This window comes from Microchirus variegatus (assembly GCF_963457635.1).
Source record: "Microchirus variegatus genome assembly, chromosome: 10".
Taxonomy (NCBI): domain Eukaryota; kingdom Metazoa; phylum Chordata; class Actinopteri; order Pleuronectiformes; family Soleidae; genus Microchirus; species Microchirus variegatus.
This window is the reverse complement of record NC_139811.1, coordinates 7,480,519-7,499,107: the sequence shown is the minus strand read 5'-3', so window position 1 is coordinate 7,499,107 and position 18,589 is coordinate 7,480,519. Positions and strand designations below refer to the sequence as shown.

General features: G+C 40.2%; 1 protein-coding gene across 2 annotated transcripts; it reads right to left on the bottom strand.

Annotated features, from left to right (window-relative positions):
- Nucleotides 1-11,476: 11,476 nt before the first annotated feature.
- Nucleotides 11,477-17,945, bottom strand: txn2 (thioredoxin 2). 2 transcript variants are annotated; one of them, XM_083896840.1, is made up of 4 exons: nucleotides 17,887-17,945; nucleotides 14,701-14,975; nucleotides 12,490-12,613; nucleotides 11,477-12,359 (listed from the first exon to the last, which is right to left on the bottom strand). In XM_083896840.1, exons 2-4 carry the CDS (start codon nucleotides 14,973-14,975, stop codon nucleotides 12,243-12,245), a joined length of 516 nt encoding a protein of 171 aa, XP_083752966.1. In that variant the 5' UTR covers nucleotides 17,887-17,945; the 3' UTR covers nucleotides 11,477-12,242. The 2 variants fall into 2 exon arrangements, with proteins under 2 accessions (XP_083752966.1, XP_083752967.1); XM_083896841.1 differs by lacking the exon at nucleotides 17,887-17,945 and adding an exon at nucleotides 17,566-17,692.
- Between the last annotated feature and the right edge of the window lie 644 nt (nucleotides 17,946-18,589).

Genomic DNA, 18,589 nt, shown 5'->3' with positions numbered 1-18,589 from the left:
ACTCGCTTCCTCCCACTCTTTTCTGTGCAACACTCACTCACTCACCCTTTTTTTTTTCTCTCACCCTCCTTCTTCTTCTTCTGCCCTCCCTCTTCCACGGCTTGCTCACTGGTTCGGGTAATTTCACTCAGTACGTAGACAGCCGGCGCCGGGGTGCGGTCCAAGTTCGAGGCGGATCCACAACCTTCATGTATCCGCCCCTGTGACTAATGGCTGCCGCGCTTTCATAGTCGACACCGTGTGGACCAATCACGTGAGCGCTCACATTTGACGCATGACAGCGACGGGGCGGGGCCAACAGCGCAGGGGCAAAAGACGTAAGTTGAAAGCGAGTGAAGGAGGATACAGACAGAGGCTGTGTTTAATGGCAGAGGTATGTGCATACTAAGGATTTTTATGACCATATAAGTAGCAGCCACTCTCTGGATGTGGACTGCATCATCCAGGGTCTATCACCCCGCCCCCCCCCCCCCCCCACACACACACACACCCATGTGTCAACAGGATCTAGTCTGACCACTGTCGACTTAAAAACAAGTTGCCAGATCTCAGCTGAAAACCCCCCACTCCGTCAATCCACACACTGTCACTTCCACAGAGGCGATTCTAGAGTCTGCAGGGGCCCTTAGCAAAAAATTCCCAGGGGGCCCTTCCAACCAGTGTTCCTCACCATTATGTTATAAATAATCTGACACCAACGAAAAATGTATGAGTTCAAAATATTTTTAATTTTTTTTCGAAATGAATGAAATAACATGGAAAAACCTTCTAATTAAAAAGTATGTGAAACTATAAATGTAAAGAACAATAAAATACTGTAAATAGATTTTAAAAAACTATATGAACTTAGTAAAAAAAATATACATTACACTGTAAAGAACCCACATTATAAATCAATATAAATATATAGAACAATAAAATACTGTAAATAACTGGGGAAAAAAACATATATAAACTGAGTAAAAAAGATATGCATTACACTGTAAATAATCCTCTTCATTTTCCAACTTGCAGAACGATAACTTCACACAAGTTAAAGTGAGGTGGGGCCCTTTTAGGGAGGTTTCCTACTGAGATGTCCATTGTTGTTTAAGGGGGACGGGGAGGCAGCTGGTCACTCCACATTTCAGTAAAAACAGGCCTCAGGCTCCGAGTGTCGGGGGCCCACCTATCAGCTCGGGGCCCAAGCAGTTGTCTGCCTTGCCTGTTCACAAGCTGCGCCCCTTCACTTCCAACACTGCTTGCTGAGTTTGTGTGACATCAAACATTCTTATTCTAAATCGATGATGAAAAGAACGAGAAAACTGTCCAAACCCTGGAATAAAGACCAAATATTCATAGTTGATGAGCTCTGACTGGTCAAAAAAACCCTCTTTCATTAGTGGGAATGTGTGACCTGTGACCTGTGGAGGGCAGCATTACACATCTGTGTACAGCCTGCCATACATTATTATTATTATTAGAAGAAGAAGTGGTATTTTATTTTTGTGAATAAATAATAAATAAATAAGCTCATTTATTGTGGAAACTTACAATTTCATAATCAGCATAATCGTCAATTAAAAAAAAAAAAAAAAAGGGTAATATTTTAGTGATCAACCTCACCAACATGCAGTCCTAGTGATTTAGCTGAGCCTGCATCTTGCCAGTCAATTACAGAATTTACTTTTCATATATTCCTTTTTACATTTATCACAATAACATTGTGAATCATGATTATTTTGGTCAGGAAATCGTCTTCGTCCCATGTCAACAGCCTCATCCTTGTATGCTTTCTTTCCAAACAGAGTTTTATAGTCTGGTTGGAGGCTGCTCAACAGTTTTAAACATCAACAATCATGTTCCTGTTGAACGTAAATATCACTATTCCACTCATCTCTGCTTCAATTTAAGGAATTTTAAATATTTTTCTAATCCCTGCCAGAAAAACCACACAACTTTTTGTTTATTATAGTTGTTTAATGCAAGTTTTCCCCACTCATTTAACAACAGAGGAGAAGTTTTAACTTTTACAAATCTGCACGTCCTGCAAGTGCAGGATTCTGCAGCGATGTCAGTGAACCAGTGCACGTCCCAGATTTGAAGTGTGAATGAGATTAAAATGATTAGAATAAGATTAAGTGCGCTGAAGTTGTTTGATTTACACTTGTTCCCATCGCTCAGGCAGGTTAGACGAGGTTCATGATCGCACACGTTGACACAACCTGGGAACCGCTGCAGGTGATGATCTAATTAATGTGCAGTGCACCTTCAAATCAACCCGGGACATTTATTTGGCTGCTCACTTGTAGATATTAAAAGCAAGCCAAGAAGAAGACAAATGGATATGAGGCAATACCATATTTTCCATGTTGATAATGTCAAATATAGTAACGGAATAAAATGAGGAATTGTCGATGATTGTGGGGTTGGTAGAAAAGAGGGTGTCAGTAAACAGAGACGTAAAGCATGAAATAATGACCGCGGTTAATGGGATCATACAATGTTTACCTCATATACTGTGACCTGAGACCAGTTTAGAGTAGAGCCGTGCCATGTTTTAGATGTTGCCCTGCTCCAAAAACACCTGTTTGAAATAAATCGTCAGCTCATCATCAAGCTCAACTTTCAACTTTTGTAAAAAAAAAAATTATGTTTTATTTAAACTTTTGTCAATTTTTTCCCAAAAAATTTAATGTTTCAACTTTTGTCTTTGTTTTTCCCTTTTTTTCTTATTAAAAAATAATAATCATATTTTTTTTTTTCAAAAATGTAATGTTTCAACTTTTGTCTTATTAAAAATATTATATATATTTAAAAATGTAATGTTTCAACTTTTGTAAAAAAAATAAAAAAATAAATAAATAATGATAATAAAAAAATAATGTTTCATCTTAATCAGGTGTTTTTTTTGGAGCAGGGCAACATCTAAAACCTGGCATGGATGCCGTGTTCCCTGAGGACCAGGGTTGGGAAACACTGGAGTAGAGCGCAGAGCCAACAAACATGTCACAACCAGCAGGGAGACATTAGCAATGGAAAACAGAAAAAAGTGAAACACACATTTTTTAAAAACAAACCAAAAAACAAGCAGCTTTGATCTGCAAGAACTGAGGCTGAAAGGAGGCACATGTGCCTCTAGGGGCAGGCTATTTCTGCACTTTCCATGAGATGATGATGATGATGATGATGATGGACTTTACTGTAGCTCAGCTAAAGTGGGGCAAAGTATTTGAAATATTCTGGTTCGGACGAAAAAGAGTTAGATGTGTGTGTGTAAAAACTAAAAATATCAAGTAATATGTGATAGTTCAAGGAAGACGTGGTTCAAATAGACAGCGAAAGTAATAGAACGGTTAATGTGACACGACCAATTGAAAATGATGGTTTAGAGTTAAAAACAAAGGGGCCACGTGGTTGGTGTTGTGGTTAGCACAAGGGCCTTTCTGCATGGAGTTTGCATGTTCTCCCCCATGTGTGTGTGTGTGTGTGTGTGTGTGTGTGTGTGTGTGTGTGTGTGTGTGTGTGTGTGTGTGTGTGTGTGTGTGTGTGGGGGTGTTCTCCGGTTTCCCACAGTCCAAAAACATCCAGATTTTGGGATTAGGTAAATTGGACACTCTAAATTGACCATAAGTGTGAGAATAGATGGTTGGTGGCCCTGTGATGGAACGTGACCTGTCCGGGGTGAACCCTGGGATTAAGCAGTATGGATTAATTCAAATTACGTATTTGTTATCCAATGGTAATTTGGCATAAATCTGCGATCGTTAAAACAGCCGCCAGTGTCATTAGCATTCCATTCCCTCTTCCCATCACCTCATAAAAAATGTGTAGTGAGGGGGTCATTTATTCTCCAGCACCCCTCACAATCCTGGATCCTGGAAAAAAAAACAAAAAAATCCAACATTCTTCTGGATTTACCGTCAGAGCCTGATCCACAGTTACAAAAAAAAAACCTGTTTAATCCCACGTTAACGTGTTTTGTCTGCTTCATTTTTTTTGGGAAGCAGCGCAAATTCCAGCATCATCTTACACAAAGATGCCATGAATGTTTTTAGTAAACTTTACAGAAACAACTTTAATTTAATCTAACTTAATTTTATCAGCAACATGTTCACCGACCTTCATTTTGTTGTTTTCTTTTTCTCTTTTGCGACATCGCATACCTGCCAATTTCAGTGTGAAAGAGGCCTGAGAGACCAATATGACTGAGAAAACACTCGTAATCAATGACAGCTGTTGGGATACAAAGCAGTGTAACATGTATTTTAACTCAAGTAATCAGACACATCGGTGAAACAGTCATTGAAAAATCGCACAATTAAAGCAATATATTGTATTCAGTAGCGTAAAAAATAAGATGTGGTTCAAAATGAGGTCAAATGAGCACATTACAAATGTCACGAGTGCAGTTTTTCTGAGAAAACAGTGCAAAGAAGGAAGGAAGGTTGAGGGTAATTCTGTAATTCAGACAAGCAAACGTCGTGACCCCCTTTTCTGCTTTATCTTCCATTCTCCACTCGGGAGCTGACGCCAGATAAGAAGCAGGGATATGAAACAGATGATGTCAAGACCTGCTGAAAACACTAGTGACAACACACTCAGCGCAGCAGCACACAAAACACAATTCTCACATCATGAAGGGGCCTCATTCAGCCGCGGCTGACGTTCATTTATAAACATACAAAAGTCACATTTTCTGTAGTGAACGTGTGATTTATGTTCGCGACGTGCCATTATGTCAGGAATGTGCCGCGTGTTTTCCTATGTGTTCAGCAGCTGGGCATAACATGGATGTAGGAGCATGAGCGCTTGACATTCTGCATAGCTGCTCGGAAAAATCAATAAATCTCACACACACACACACACATATGAACACACATACATTTCTTTACCACATTGTGGGGACCACGTTTGGGACCGGGTATAATGTCCCCACAAAAAGGTGTTTCGCCAGGGGGTGGTCCACACAAGAATAGAAAGACAAGAGTGTACACACACACACACACACACACACACACACACACACACACACACACACACACACACACACACACACACACACACACACACACACACACGTCTGTACCACATTGTGGGGACCACGTTCGGGACCGGGCATAATGTCCCCACAAGGAAAAATGTCCCCACAAAAAGGTATTTTGCCAGGGGGTGGACCCCACAAGCATTGAAAAGACAAGAGGGTACACACACACACACACACACACACACACACACACACACACACACACACACACACACACACACACACACACACACACACACACACACACCTACTGTGCATGTCTGTACCACATTGTGGGGGCAACGTTCGGGACTAGGCACAATGTCCCCACAAGGAAAAATGTCCCCACAAAAAAGGTGTTTTGCCAGGGGGTGGGCCACAGAAGCATAGAAAAACAAGAGTACACACACACACACACACACACACACACACACACACACACACACACACACACACACACACACACACACACACACACACACTCCGAGTCTGTGTTGGATGGGAAATATCTGAAATTTCAGCCCGAGAGGTCAAAGGTCACCATGTCACCCAGTACTTGAGCAGGACCAGATGCCAGGGAGAGGAGAGAGAGGCACATAGAGAGAAAAATGGATATAATAAAATAAACAATTTAAAAAGTAAGATCACATATGCAAAATGACCTTAAGCCTAAAAAAGTAGTTACACAACAAAATGGCACAAGACACTAAACAAACAGTGCTCTGCAAAGAAAGTAGTGGAGGATAAAAATGCAGGCATAAATGACCAAATATGGAGACTTCTGACCTCACTCCCCCTCTCTCTCTCACTCCCTCACTCTCTCGTTTCCCTGTGACCTAGTCTCACTCTCTCTCTTTCCTTCAGTTGGTCGTAATAGCAGCAGGGTGTGTCTGTAATTCAGGGTGTGCAGAGCCATTATATCACGCAGTCGTGGAGAAAAGGGAGCCATTCAGTGACGGCACATTAAAAGTGGAGCATGTGAACTCAGTGATCACGCTGCCATTATGTGAATGAGAGTGATTGTGAATTCATGTGTGTGTGTGTGTGTGTGTGAGTGTCATGCATGAACACGCAGGTACATATACTGTGCGCCAGAGCCGGACAGTAACGGAGTACATTTACTTGAGTACAGTATTTAAGTACAATTTTGAGGGATCTGTACTTGCAGAGGTTTGTCAGAGCGCTGCCATTGTGCTATTGTGGGCCACTGAGAAATGTTAAAGGTGCATTATGTAATAAATCTAAAGCAACTGGCCATAAAATCCTCCTAATATGTCACAGAGACATAAATATTTTGCAGACTGCAAATCATGTTTATGTTTTGAAATCATGTTTTGGCATGTGGCGCCACCTACCGCCGTCTACCAATCATTGCAGTCAGAATAGTCTCAGCTGCCGAGCAACCACGGGTTGCCAGTTACGTCAAAAAAACGAAACCTAAAAGACCTCGGTATTTTGAATTTGAATGTAGTAACCGTTTTTGGCCACATTCTTACATATGGCGCCTTTAAAAAAGACATGTCCATTTTGCTTGGGGCCCCCAAATTCCTTCAAACGGCCCTGGCAAAGGGGTATCTGTAGTACTTTTACTCAAGTAATGAAGCTGTGTACTTTGTCCGCCTCTGCTGCGCACACACACACACACACACACACACACACACACACACACACACACACACACACACACACACACACACACACACACACACACACACACACACACACACACACACACACACACACACACACACACACACACACACACACACACACCTTATCTGTCACCTTGTGTTGTGTACACTCCCTTTGCACTTGGCCCTCTCTTGCTTCAGCTCCACAATGACGGCGCCTGTTTGCAACCAAATATGACAAGACCACAAAGAAGAAGAAGAAGAAGAAGAATGTGAGCTTTTAAAAACAATGCAGTAATGAACGCGTGGCACAGCAAGTGTTCTTCAGTCTCCTCCGTCCTCCTCCTTTGTAATCAGTGCACAGGAAGAAGTGATAAGACACATGTTGACTCACAAAAAAAAGGCCGGAATGTGGAGAACAGGGGGGGGGAAACTACGCTCAGCCTCCCTTTCCTTTTGTTCAAAGGTCTATTACTGTGTGAGAAAAAGATGCTGCAAACATCAACACTACTTTTGTCTGTTTGGTGGTTATTCGCATTTGTCTGGAAGCGAGCGGAGACCCAACAACAAGGTGTACGGAGGGGACAGCATGTGTTTCAAATACAAACACTGCAAAGTATTTACTGTAAACACTGAAGTGTCTTCAGGCTGTGCCAGGTTCTGGGTGTTGGTAGTGAGTCTCTCTTTCCTCTTTCCTTCTCACACACACAAGAGAGAAACTTCAAAACAATCTTCTCCAAACACGCACCGTGACGGCCCCTTTGGCTCTGTGGCAATCACTTTACATTTCAAACAAACACAGAGCACAGGTTTGTGAGAGCGCTGGACAAACTGGGACAGAACGAGCAGAGGATTTGTGTCTCTCAGCAGCAGCAGCAGTTGCAGCAGCCTCTGGCTTCCCCCTGTCTTTTTTTGTTGCCTTATATGGTCACAAGAGTGGTTGAGTAAGAGAGAGAGATGGCGGGAGCGAGGGTGGAGGTGTGGTCTATTGTTTTTTTTTTTGAAAAAGCGGAAGAGGTGGTGTAGGGTTACACGCGGTGCTCTTGAACCTTTGGAGCTTGTTGACATTTCATCTCTTTTGCTCAGTGTGAAAAAAAGCGAGACAAAGAGGATGAGCAGACGACACAGGGAGGTGTGTGTGTGTGTGTGTGTGTCTAACCCTTTAAGGTACAGCAAAAAAGCAAAGGAAAAACTATTTCTTTGCATGTTTTTATTATTTTATTTACTTATGATAACAATAATGCCAGTCAATAATTTTTTTTTTAAATTAGACCCTACAGTATTTCAGATACAGGCCTCTACCAAACGGTTGAGATGTCTGTTCACAATAAACCTGAATAAACATTCAGGACAAGTCACGTTAATTTAGTGTAAGTGAGTTCAGCTTGATGCATTTTTCAATGAGATATAGTGACTTAAAGGTGCCATATGTAAGAATGTGGCCAAAACAATTTAAAATACAGAGTTTCTTTAAGGTTTCGTTTTCTGACATAACTGGCAACCCGTGGTTGCTCAGCAGCTGAGACTCTACTGACTGCAATGATCGGTAGACGGCGGTAGGTGGCGCCACATGCCAAAACATGTTTTCAAAACATAAACATGATTTGCAGTCTGCAAAATATTTTTTTAATGCAATTATTTTGGCTGTACTGTTGTTGTTGGTGAGTTCAGTTTGTTATATGAACATTATTCCTGAGTCTCTGAGGAAAATTTTAATTTATCAGCATAATCGTCAATTGAAAAAAAAAGGGTACATTTTAAAGGTGCCATATGTAAGAATGTGGCCAAAAACGGTTACTACATTCAAATTCAAAATACAGACGTCTTTTAGGTTTCGTTTTCTGACGTAACTGGCAACCCGTGGTTGCTCGGCAGCTGAGACTCTACTGACTGCAATGATTGGTAGGTGGCGCCACATGCCAAAACATGAATTGCAGTCTGCAAAATATATTTTTTAATGCGAATATTTTGTCTGTACTGTTGTTGTTGCTGAGTTCAGTTTGTTATATGAACATTATTCCTGAGTCTCTGTGACATATTAGGAGAATTTTACGACCAGTTGCTTTAGATTTATTACATAATGCACCTTTAATGTGTCGTCGACCAAATGGTTGAGTAGTCCCTTAAAGGGTAAAGGAGGGATGTGGAGAGGGAGGTCAGTTTGAGTCACAAGTGCGAATCCTGAGGGTCTGCCTTTAAACCAAGTCAGTCATTAATAAGAGACACACAAACAAGACTGAATGTCAGCTTGTTCTTCACAGAGGTGATGTGATGAGAGCCCCACACACGTATAAACTATGCAGGAATGCCTTTCATCCAGCGCACAACAGCAGCAGCGTCTGTGCATCTGAATCACCTGCTGATGTCATGCTCGTGGAATTCCTTTTCTATTAGAACAATAACAACATTACCAGGTTTCTGCCTCTTGATAATCCCCCCCCACCCCCGAGCAGCTCTGCATGACTCTATCCTCAAGAGCACTACACATACAGGTGGAACATCAGCCTAAAGACCTCTGTCATCAATCTGTCAACCGTGTGATTAACATGCCAGGACGAGGATATGGGAGGGCAGACTGCAGCGTTGAAGGGATGACGACATCGCAGGCCTGCAGGTGCTCGCCCGTCTCCTTCGTTCTCCCCCCCGTTTTTGTTTGACCTCGTTTTGTTCGCTCTCAAGTGTTTCCAGCGGGCAATGACACAGAAACGTCTTAATCCTGCTCTCTGCACACAAACAGGTGGAGTCATGACAGGTAAAGTATTTGTGCAGGTGCTTCTTCCTGGTAGAACAGGTGAAACGGTGCTCGCAGCACGATTACGCTTCTGGCTTCTGTCAATCATTTCACTTCCCTGTTGTTGCAGAGTGCAGCGTAGCCTTGCTTTGCACAACTACTACTCAGTGTTGTAATGTAACAGAGCACAAATACTTTGTTACTGTACTTCAGTACTAAAGTCACGTATCTGTACTTTACTTTATTGATATTTCTAGCAACTTTTACTCCACCACATTTCCTCTGTCTTTGTTACTCGTTACGACCAAATAAAAGAGAGTTGGTAATGGTCTGTATTTATATAGAGCTGCTACATGGGGTCAAGTGTCTTGCGCAAGGACACACATAGGGCCAGGAATTGAACCCACAACCTTCACCTTTTTTAATACTTTTACTTCTAAACTTGAGTACAGTAAATGTCATAGACTTAAAGACTTAACTTAAGTAATATTATATTTTTTAAAAAGTGACTTCTGGTAACATACGTGTACTTTAATCCCTTTAAGGTACTTTATACCGCAAGACTCAACTATTGAAAAGCAAATGTGTGGACCATGCCTTTTATGCCTTTTAAAATAATATAATAAAAAAATGCTTTGATGTCTGATTAAAATGCATACAATTATAGTTAAAGGTGCCATATGTTAGAATGTGGCCAAACAAAGTTACTACATTCACATCCAAAATACTGAGGCCTTTAAGATTTCGTTTTCTGACGTAACTGGCAACCCGTGGTTGCTCGGCAGCTGAGACTCTACTGACTGCAATGATTGGTAGACGGCGGTAGGTGGCGCCACATGCCAAAACATGATTTGCAGTCTGCAAAATATTTTTTTTTTAATGCAAATATTTTGTCTGTACTGTTGTTGTTGGTGAGTTCAGTTTGTTATATGAACATTATTACATTATTCCTGAGTCTCTGTGACATATTAGGAGGATTTTATGGCCAGTTGCTTTAGATTTATTACATAATGCATCTTTAATGTAAGAATGACTCGGAGCATCTGTACATTTGTATTCCTTATAATGTTGACTGTGAATTCTGTGCCTTTACCCTGAATATTTGTACTTTTATTACTAAAAAAAAGAGATGAAAATGAGCCTTTCTGGCCAACTATGGCACGTTCATCACAAATTATTAGAACGTGCACCGTTCCTGACAAAGTAAAGTATGTAAACACTGTACTGTGCGTGAGTCCTAGACCACCTGTAGATTTGCTGTTTTAGCAAAGCTATAATGACCATACAATATAATTGTTTATTTTTCCATCACCTTATTGGAACACATCCAGAATATGGGAAACGTATAACAATTTTTCAAGAAGGAAAGCAACAGCTTCTACATGTAACACCATGACCCTGACTTTCTTAAACCTGGAACAGAACCTTAATAAAAGTTCATATCTGTAAATATCTGCTGTGAAAAAGACCTCTCACGCCACGTTTATTCAACACATGCTTCAGCAGCTCATTGCTAGTTTGCTCGTATATAAAAGACTTAACTTTCAAATCACATCATTTCAATCTGAACGCTAAAGATCACAGACAATGAAAACAAAGCCGGTGGTGCTCTTAAGACTTTGGCACAGTGCTGCGTGTTGGTTTGACTTTGTGGTGTTTGGACGTTAAGACGGCAGCAGGAGCAGCTGAAAATGAAAGGTCAAATATCTGTCTGGCTATGGCTTGTGTGCGAAGTACAACTCTGACATGGGGGAGAAACGTGGTTCGGCAGAGTGTGATGAGAGTCGAGAAGACATGAAAGACAAGATGGCAGCCACTGTTGATTTAAGGGCATGACAGAAGGGAGGCAACTAAGTGGAGGGTGGTGTGAGGAAGCCTCTCAGTCACGCTGATGAGAGGGTTGTGACAGCATGAGTAACAGCCACATGTTCAGATACAAGGCGTAGATTTTGGGGAACATACAACAGCCGCATAAGAAAAATGAGGAATAATTGAGAGTTGACCTCTTCCCCCAAAGTGCCCGTTCCCAGTGCTGACAAAACAGCTGCAGAAATATTACATCAAGCACTTTGGGACTTTGAGACAGAAAAAACCAACAAACACAGAACATGACATTTAACTCCTTTATTACATCATTTGTTCAGTAATAAGATTAAATCAAACTCATTCTTGCTTGATTGAAGATACACATGCTCTCTATCTTTCTCACACACACACACACATACATACATACATATATAAAGACATCTTCCTTTCTCACATTATCAGGCATTATAATGGAGGTGTAAAATTACCATTTTGTGGCCTTGCAATGGTAAAGAAATGCTACCCTCTTGTGGACAAAAGCAGCAAGTACAGGTAACACTGTCTGAAAGTTAAATATTTCCCCCCTGTTAAAACTACAAACGTTTATCACCCATGTCGTATCGTAGCAAAGTGTTTATACAGCAGTGTATTTTCCATTCTACCGACTTTTACAGCAAACTGTCGCACAACCGCTCCGCTGGTTATGAATAGAGCCGTCACATTACTGAAGAGGAATGGGGCCCTGCTCCAAAATGGAGCACAGCGTGAACCGAGAGGTGAACGGTGGGACACACCCAGCACTAGACAAAGGATACAAACGACGGACACGGAGACAGAGACACAAGGCGATGCACATCTGAAGCAGTGCGTCTAGGGATGGGTGTGAGCATTTGAAAGTTTGCCTAGTGGGATTGCGGCAAAGGATTTTATTATTGTAGAGGTTGCTAAACAGGCTCAAGATGGCGGCTAAAAGCCATCGGGCCATGCTAGACTCATACAAAAAAAAGAAAACCGCACCAGTGTGGTGGTGGTGGTGGTGGTGGTGAGTAGGGTTGGTGAAACCATTGTTTTATTGTCCAATGACTTTGCTGACAAATGAGTCCAGCTCGTCGTCATCTTTGATGCCCACAAAATGGTCGACGACGTCGCCTCCGCGCATGGCGATTACAGTCGGCACGGCGGATACCTGGAGATGGACGGAATTATAGTTTAAATAAATGGTAAGTAAAGAGTTTAAAAGCAAAAAAAAAAAATTAATGGCTAACAATAGGTGCTCTGTATAAACATTAAGACGTTTAGATCATTTTGATTCTCACCCCGTACTCGATAGCCAAGTCTGTGTGATCGTCTATGTCAACCTTTGCCATGGCAACACGGCCTTTCTGTTTTGCGACAGCCTTCTCCAACCTTGGTCCAAGGATCTTACAGGGACCACACCACCTAAAACACACACAACCACAACTTTTCAAAACATCACAGTGTTCAGTTTGAGCAGTATGAGTACAAACACACTACTAGCTTGTTATCACTGCCAGGAAAATAGGAGCAAGGACAAAGCATATTGCATAAAACTATTTTATAAACATGGTAGCGTGATGACATCCTGTTAAGCAAGAGCCTTACCTAAAACAATTATTACACTTATGAGTAATATAGTCAATTCATGCCAATGCACATCTCCAAAATGTTATCCACTGGACCTTTAAATATAGTCTTGAGCCTGAAAGCAGCTACTACCCTTTACTATAAAATGTACATTCATTCTTTCAATAGATTCTCCTTGGCTATTAGTGTTGTACGTACAGTATGAGTCTCATTCTGATGTCCTGATGACACACGAGTCATAACTGGTTTTGGAGCAGCAGCCATCAGGTGTTTGCTATTATCCTTTTAAACTAATCACTTAGTTATTTCTGCACACAATGGCATTATTGAGGTCAGTGTGAGTACAGAGGAAATGTCCCTGAGTAATAAACAAAGTCTCACTTGTCTAAAATGCCTATAATAAAAGAATACAACAGATGAAAATATAAAGAGCCAGGTGTGATTTGCTACTCCTCACAGGGCGGGGTTTTTTCACTTTAAAAGCAGACCTTTTACAACAAAAGGTGAAAACAGTTTAGAATGGCAGCTGTAAAACAGGTTGAGTGGCTGAAACAGTTGTGACCTTTGAGCTGGAAAGTTTTAACATTGTATTTACTGCTGGTCATTTTTTCAGAAACCTGACGAAACTCTCCCTACTCTTACAAAAAAAAATACTTATCTCAGTCCAAATATTTTAAAACTCCACAAAATGTCACGTGAGATTTACACCTGACATCAGTATGCACTTGAAATAGTGATTGCAGTAAATGAAGACCCTATAGAGATGATAATCCTATTGTAAGACACAGGATATCCTGTTGCTGTCCTTCAGTAGCTGTTGTATAACATCACATGGCTGAACGGTGGAATCCCCATGGCAGTTCCCATGTGTACATGTGCAGGTATTTTTAACAGCGACACACACACACACACACACACACACACTGTGCGCAACACCATGCCACCATTTAAAGAGAAAAGAGACAGCTGTGCTAGAAAGGCTTTTTCCCAAGGTCACATGATGAAAACCTGAACTACAGGCCAACTGTTCACTGAACGCTTTTTTGAGAACCAAACACCTCCCACAGAACAGCCCGGACACATAGATGACCATCGTCACAACTTTAAAGATTAAAAGGATTAAGACCTCAAATAACTGAGTTTAAACTAACACTTAATGGGCCTCCTAACAAAGGCATGCATGCCTTTCACATTACACCTCCTTTGCACAGATAAAAATCAGTGTGAGTAACATTTTTTAAATATTTACTAAACAGTTCATGAGGGGAGATCCATATCTTTCACATTATTTTATGCCATATGCAAAGTTTTCACAAGTGCCCTCAATTTAACCAAATAATAATTCAACCGGTTTGGAAACAGATTGTTGTAAAGTAATTAATAGCCTTCATTGTTTTGAAAAAGTATACTGCTCAAAAATGTAAGGGATAAATAAAACTATTTACTGATATAAACTGTATAATTAATTGTAGTGATGGGCGCGTTAACTACATCAACGTTAACGCATGACGCGTTTCCATGACGACTGACCGGAAAAGGACATGTGTGACGTCATGTTTACGTGACTCCCGATTGTTAAAATGAGTCTCTAAAGTAACGCTAAACTTTAAAAACACAGGCACACATGCAGTACACAGGTACACTGGTTATTTGTAGCGCTGCTCTTTTCGTTTAATAAACAGACCGCTCCAGTGCGACTGTAGGCACGCTAGCGGAGCTAAAGGAGCTAACGACAACAAAATAATGTCACAAAATCACCAACCCATTGAGCACTGGATTCAAAATCTCACAGAAAATCAAAGGCTGTAGCGAATAAGTGATCCCTTAATTTGTTTTGAGCAGTGTTTGATAATTTAGGCTTTATTATCAAACTCAAAAAGTAAATGGAAGTTCTGAAACTTAAAAATCACCAGAGAACTCACTGCGCATGGAAGTCGATTAGCACGGGCAGGTCGTTGTTGATGACCCTCTCTGTGAAGTCATCATGGTCCTGAACGTTGAAGGAGACTGTCCGGCTGAAGGTGTGAGGAAGGGAGCGTGATGGCGAGAGGAAGAAGACCCGGCTTTGGGCAGACTGAAGAGAGGTGGAAAAAGACGAAGAAGAGGAAGCAGCCATGTTGGCCGTGGACGTTGGGAGGCAGCGGATATCTTTTGTAGACAGTGTCCAAATTCTACGTATTAGCTGTCTGTGAGCCATCTGTACAGAAGACACGAGGAAACGGAAGATTAATGATGAATTAAGGTCTACATGACACAATGTTTTCTTTCTACATCATCTCATGAACACATTTGGTGATGGGAAGCATTACTTCACAAGCTAACCTCACAAGCAGAGAAAACCTCTTGTTGGAGTTCTAGCTCCTGATTGGATCTAGATTAGCTGCCAGCGCTGACATAACATAATAATACAGTTTTTCCAATGTTAGACAAATGTATTGATTGACACCAGTGGCTATTAAGTGAACTACAGTTTGTATCCTGTTGCTTGAGTAAGGACCCTGCAGACGAGAGAACTGCAGCAATTTAAATTAATTTATGGCACTAATTATTATTTTCTCAATTAATGGAGTACTTGTTTGGTCTGTAAAAAGTCAGAAAATGTTGAGGAATGCTGATCGTGTTTCCCATAATGTCATTATGGTCACTTCAGATATACTTCAGACTTTCCAGGAAAAAATTTCCTTATATAAACATATGCACATCTACTGTGTATATACAAAACATATTCACAGCTATTCTGTACAATATTCTTCTCCCCTTATGGAATTTCTTCAAATACAGGACACAAAATTGCACTCATAATATTGTATTAAAATATATATAAATATAACACTAAAAATAAAACCACAGACTGCTGTAGGCAACTGAAAATGTCAGCGAGGGTTTGAACACAATAAAATAATCTTTTAAAGATTGTAAATGTAAACTGTACGACATTATACAACATTATACTATATACATTATACAACATTATACTATAAGAATGTAGTTAAAATTATTTACAGTTTGACAGTGATAGAGGTCAAAGCAGAGGGTTGTGCACAACACTGTGTACCATACAGGAACACTTATGTAAGGTATGCGTGTTTACAGCCTCTCTCACTCTATACTGTGCTATGGGTGGGTGTGTTTTTTCCAACATGGTTTCCGTTAACTTAGCAGAAGCAAAAACGAGGTTCAACTAGATTCTAATAGTCAACACAGTCACACACACCTTTAAAAAGCACCGACAAAGCCGCCGTAAACTGCTGTAGGTATTATCTGATTTAAAGTTAAATAAGTTTTAATCCACTTTAAACCCTGCATGGATTTAAAAATGGGAATCACGAGTCACCTTCATCAGCCACAGCATGAAAATAAGTGCAATCCTCGGGTTTTCTAGGATCACCTGAGAGAGAATCGTCTTCGTTACTCACACTTTAATCTCGGTCTCAGCACTTCTACAGTGGTTCCTCACCTCATCCCCTCTCCAATATATCACTGACTGACTCCACCCATCTCAACAAAACCTAACACTGCTTAACAAGGTGCGTTATCCATCATACTTCCTGATCTTCATCATGATAAGACATTTATCATGAAGTAGACAATTAACTGAACAATTTGCCTTGTTTGAATTGGCCAGAAACATTCATTCATTCATTCATTCATTGTTTATCGCTTTACAGCCACTACAACACCATGCTACCTGACTAGACATGTATAAATGTTGTTAAAATAAACTATGAACTGAACCCATACAACTATCAAGGTTTGAAGATAGAAAAAGTAACTCAACCTACAAAAGAAGTTTAAAACCACATTAATGATGAGCTGCATGAGATCTTATTGAAACAGAGCAGATATTCACTTGTGAACCTCAACAATAAAGCCGAATAGTGAGTATAAATAAGATGGATCAGTTATCAGGACGCAGATATTCATCAATGAAATCATGTTGTGGCTGATTGGTGTGCTCATGGAAACTGACAGTTCAAAATAAGTTTTAAATTACATAATGGCAGCAAAAAAACATACATGGGAGCTGAGGTTACAGTTACAGTAATCTAAGTTTTAGTTTTATCGGAGCATACTAGTTAACGAAATGTTTTATTATACACATTGTATTAATTAATAACAAATATAGTACAAAGACAAACAGACAAAGCGATATTAGAGGATGACATTCTTTTTTCCTCCATCTGACAAAATATTGCCATTTAATATTAACAAAATTGCACCAAGTTTTAATTTATCAAGGTTCTGAAAATAAAATGTGTACACTTCGAGGGTCAATTTATGAATAATTGGCCGATGCCTATTAAATCAGTTTACCTCTCAGACCTCCTTGACTTCTATCCTACAACTAGTATTCAAATTTATATCGACATCTGCTGTGACACGAGAAGGCAAAACATTATGTTAATTTCACTACAGAAGAGACGAAACAAACTCTGCAGTTGGGGACAGAGGAAAAGTGTATATTAATACCGTGTATCGTATTGGTCATCGACCAAAGCACTACCGATATATCGGCAAAAAATCAAACAATAACGTGTATCATTAACACTACATGGTAATTATAATATTAAACCCACCCCAACTTTTAATATATATATATTTATACAGAGAAATAGGTGTTGGTGCACTTATAATGATGACTTATGTGCCATAAATGAATTGACAGGACGTTTATTATTAGTGTGTCACCAGTCAGTTAAGCTAGTAAAACTGTTCAACGGTTAGCAGCTGGACGTGTGGACAAAACCATGACACGGCCATGTTGTTCTGCTGTGACACTCACACACACACACACACACGCAGAGAGAGAGACCAAAGCCGCATAAGCTAGAAATAATCAGTTCCGTGTCAAAATGTTCCTTGCTGCTTATCTACCGGCGACTCGTCCCCTCCATGAACACCCGTCACATTATGACTTTCCCCCTCCTTCTTCTTCTCCTCCACCTCCTCCCACTTCTACTTCTACTGCTAACCGTTTCCCGCCGCCTCCGCCTCCTCTCAAACAAAAACTCGAAACATAAACGCGTAATAACACTTTTATTAACAACAAAACATTTAAAAGACGACACACATGAATTAAAGTGATGCTCGGAGTTGTTAGTTGTTACCTTGCCGTTCCTCCAGAGCTGATCTTGACCTCGCAGACCAACCTAGTACTTCCGCTTTGGAGCCAAAGATTAAAAAAGAAAACACACAGAGAAAGACACAGCGCGGCTTTTATGGCGCTGTATTGCGGACAGCGACACCACCAGGCCGGGATGTGAAACACAAGCTGAACTGCTTTAAGCGCCTGTAAATTGCCAGCATCTCAAGATGAATGCAATATTACTTCAATTATATTGTATATCTCAAAACGGTTAAAAATTAAATTAAATTAAATTAAATTAAATTAAATTAAATTAAATTAAATTAAATTAAATTAAATTAAGAGTTACATTATTATTGGATATGAAGTTTAATAAGTCAGATACTCCAGAACAGGGTTATGTTACAGTTAATGTGTTTTATGTCAGTAATCTAAACTTTATTGAACATTTTTACAGTCTGTTACTGTTGCCCTGACATCTCCTCTCATCAATATCCACTGCTGTGACACTGCTATACTGGATTACTACCTAGTAGTATAACTAGAATCATTTATTTTTATACACGCAGATAAATTAGTATAAGTGACAATAGTTTATTACTAATTACAAAACGAGTGAAGGAAAACTGAATAAGAATAACCAGTGTTGAATGGAAGTTGAATCTAAAGAAAAAGACCAGGCCCAGTGTTTGGTTTGACCCGAAAAGCATTAAACTTAAATTTAG

Bases quoted from the DNA above. Each gene is read 5' to 3' on its own strand.
- txn2 (XM_083896840.1), bottom strand. From the start codon at position 14,975: ATGGCTCACAGACAGCTAATACGTAGAATTTGGACACTGTCTACAAAA. The intron at 12,614-14,700 runs GTGAGTTCTCTG...TGTGTGTTTTAG, and splicing joins CTAATCGACTTCCATGCGCA to GTGGTGTGGTCCCTGTAAGA. The intron at 12,360-12,489 runs GTGAGAATCAAA...GTCCATCTCCAG, and splicing joins ACTTGGCTATCGAGTACGGG to GTATCCGCCGTGCCGACTGT.